Below are 3,618 nucleotides of genomic sequence, written 5' to 3'. Positions count from 1 at the left end.
CATTGTTTGGCCCATTGCTTTTGTTATAACTTCTTGTCTATTATTAACTAATTCTTAAAAGATGTTATTGTTGATTCTAAATCATACTATTATAAATAATTTCCATGTTAACTTTTACCTAAAAAAAATATTATCCTTATTATGCATTAATTATTTTGTTAAACCAAAATTTATTCCAACGACATATTTAATAAAAGTACTACTCCGAATATATATATATATATATATATATATATATATATATATATATATATATATATATATTTATTGAGAAAAGATAGCTCGGGTATTTTTTTTAATTTAAACCAATTTCCACCAAACTATTTTAAGTTAATATAATATGTTTAATACACAACTAGTAATAACCTTTTATACACATTGCTCTTGCAAATCTTGTTTCAACATAGAAGATGCAATGTTGTGCCGGACAGACTCCATGCTATCATCATCCATTGAGCCATCGTGATCTTCTCGTAAAGTACTCGAAGAACCACCACCAATATCTTGAGCATCTTCTTCCACCACAGGAATATAATTTGGGTCCGCATCGCATTTGTCGAATTCCAAATCTTCAAGTGCATGTCTTCTAATGTAGTTGTGCATAGCCATAGTTGCAGCAACAGTCTTGTTTTGTGTTTCTAGTGGAAAATTTGGCATCATGGATAGTATCCTCCATCTACTTTTCCATACTCCAAATGTTCGCTCAATCACATTCCTTAATGAAGAGTGTTTATAATTATAGACTTCGTAATAACCGGTTGGAGGTTGAGTTGAACGGCGATAATCAGGAATATGATATCGTTGGCCTTTAAACGGAGCCAAAAATCCTTTCATATTAGGATAACCCGCATCAACAACATAATATTTACCTACATTGCAAAAATGAGATATTACATAATATACAGTACGTAATAATATTAATTGTCATAAAATACACAAAAGTTTACCTTCTGGTGGATGAGGGAACGCCTTCTTTGGATTATCCATTGCATTCTTTAAAACACGATTGTCATGAACGGATCCAGGCCACCCAACAACAAAGTATGTAAACAACATGTCAAAGTCACAAATTGCCAGAATATTTTGAGTTGGGTGCCCTTTACGCCCTATGTAAGGAATTCTATCTTCTTCCGGAACAACACATGGGATGTGAGTCCCATCAATGGCACCAATACAATCCTTGAAATGTGGCCAATACTTATAGTTACCTCGTATTTTGACCGAGACCTCCCTAAAATATGGATCAGAAGCTCTCACAATATCTCTAGAAAATTTAGTCATAGCTTTAAGAACTTCATTCATTTTTCTACTGATTGTTTCCCCCGAATGTTTAAACCTATTTTGCAGATTACGGTTTGATTGAAACTGAGCACATAAATATATAAACATTGCAAGTGATTCTTCAGAACACATGGTCCTAGTAGACTTCAAACCATAATCGTCTTTCAACAATTTAGCAAGACTACAGAACACATCAGACTCCATTCTAAACATCCTATAACTCTCACCTGGAGTTGAAAGCACTTCTTGTACCCATTGCCATCCAGAACACAATGAAATTCTAGGGGGTTGTTTTATCAAGTTGATTCATCATCCCACGTCGCTTTTGATCTCTTCACTTTTTGCTCATTCATCTAACTCCATAAGATTAGATTGAAAAATATAACAAATAAACAACTAACATAGGATAAAAAATAATCTATGAAAGTAATAAAAAATTCAGTATACAAATATTTTGAATTGCCTCTCTAATAAAAAATTTAGTATACAAATATTTTGAATTGCCTCTCTGTTCTATGTTTGGTTGAGTCAAAATTTGGCAAACAATTTATTCAAGGGAAGTAATAAATAATTAGGATGTGTTAGTTAGAAAGTGGTTTAACAAATTGTAACTTAATGATCATCATATATTCTATAATACTTTGATGATAGTACTTTGCATTACCAAAATAATTCTTAGTAGGATGTAGCATTATCAAAATATAGTACTTATCAAAACCCAGCCGGTTCTTCTTGATGATAGTACTTTGCATTATCAAAACCAAGCAGCAACTTATATTTCCTCTTGCAAATTTATTTTTTACATGATTTTAGTCAAGTGTTTAAACTTTTTTAATCATTTCATTTATCTTAACATCTGTAAACTAACTTATATAAAACTTATTCTTATCAAAATTTGCTTAATTTGTAGAACAGGGTCTTTAAATTTAGGAGTTCTAGACATTGAGCAACTGGCCCAAATCAAAGTAGATAAAACAAATTGTTTCAGAACACACCCACACACTAGCATTAAGGAATTAATATAACAATCACGGCCTAGTGCCGACGCCGACTTGTTTGAATCAAAAAGTTAATGGGTCAGAGATTGGAGAGGAAAGTAGGATAAACAAAACTAATCTATTTTTTTTTAATTAAACTCACCTGATTTGAAGGAGGAGAAGGAATAGTAGATGGATGCATCTTCGATTTCCCCTATTCAACCAAAATTACAGAAATTAGGGTTCTACACCTAACAAATTAATTGGGGAAACAGATTTGTATAAATAATTAAATTCACCTTATTAGCTGTGTTGCTCGTCGTAGATTTCGTGGGTGGACGAACGGGTGGAGTATTCATCGACGATGTAGGTGGTCTGCGTTCTCCGGGATGCATCGATCAGAAATAATGAGGGAAGTAGGAGAGACAGTTGTGAGTTGAGGGAAGTAGGAGAGACAGTAAAGATGAGAGAGAAATAATGAACTTGATTTATTTATTATATGAGGGACAATAGGTCATTTTTTCTATTCAGAGGGGCAAGGCTGTCAAAAAATATACTCTCATTAAATGAGGGGAATAGCTCCCCGAGAAACTAAAATCAGAAGCCTCCTTTTGGAGCTTCTGTTTCTCAAGCCCATAGAAGCTAGTTTGGGCTTCTAGGAAGCTGTTTTCTACAACACAAAAATCCTTGTTTGGCCAAGTTTCTACTTCTCACTCGTAGAAGCTGCTCTAGGAGCTTGGCCAAACAGGGTCTTATTGGAACTTATTGGAACTTATCTGAACTTATTGGAACTTATTGAAACTTATTGGAACTTATCTGAACTTATTAGAACTGGAACTTATTTTTTTAAGGTGAACAGAACGCACCCTAAGAGTGGGCTAAGAGTCCCTGAGCATGAATAAGGGGAGGCTCTTAGGTGTCTCTTAAGGAGAGAGAAAAATTAAGAGCTAGTTCTTAGGTGAGAAAAGGGAGACTCTTAATTAGAGTTTGTAAGTAAAAATTCTGAAATAAGAGCTAGCTCCAATAAATAAGAGCTAGTGCCATGTCAACATTTTTGCATGAAAATAAAATAAAATAATAGGGTAAGAGAGAATAAGAGGTAGTGTTAAGAGTTAGCCAATTTCTACAATTTTTGAGAGGGGACTCTTATTTAGAGTTGATACTTAGGTGGCATAAGAAAGAGAGTAAGAGCCCCCTAAATAAGAGTCTCCCCTTATTGTTACTTTGATGCTCTTAATGTATTATTGGAACTCTATATATGAGAATTTTAAACATTTTCTACGGAAATTGCCAAATGTGGTAATTGTTTAAAATAAAATAAATAAAATATGTACGTAAAACAATTGCAAAAGCTGCTATC

The 3,618-nt window shown here is 33.3% G+C and overlaps 1 protein-coding gene across 2 annotated transcripts; it reads right to left on the bottom strand.

Annotated features, from left to right (window-relative positions):
* Positions 1–354: 354 nt before the first annotated feature.
* On the bottom strand, positions 355–2,697 carry LOC110778599 (uncharacterized). Of its 2 annotated transcripts, XM_056831248.1 has the most exons (4): positions 2,558–2,697; positions 2,422–2,472; positions 948–1,634; positions 355–869 (listed from the first exon to the last, which is right to left on the bottom strand). In XM_056831248.1, exons 3-4 carry the CDS (start codon positions 1,492–1,494, stop codon positions 370–372), a joined length of 1,047 nt encoding a protein of 348 aa, XP_056687226.1. In that variant the 5' UTR covers positions 1,495–1,634; positions 2,422–2,472; positions 2,558–2,697; the 3' UTR covers positions 355–369. The 2 variants fall into 2 exon arrangements, with proteins under 2 accessions (XP_056687226.1, XP_056687225.1); XM_056831247.1 differs by having other exon boundaries at positions 948–2,472.
* Positions 2,698–3,618: the final 921 nt, after the last annotated feature.

The sequence above is a fragment of the Spinacia oleracea genome, chromosome 6, assembly GCF_020520425.1.
Source record: "Spinacia oleracea cultivar Varoflay chromosome 6, BTI_SOV_V1, whole genome shotgun sequence".
Classification (NCBI taxonomy): Eukaryota; Viridiplantae; Streptophyta; class Magnoliopsida; order Caryophyllales; family Amaranthaceae; genus Spinacia; species Spinacia oleracea.
Note: the sequence above shows the minus strand (reverse complement) of the source record. Positions and strands in the feature narration are given on the sequence as shown.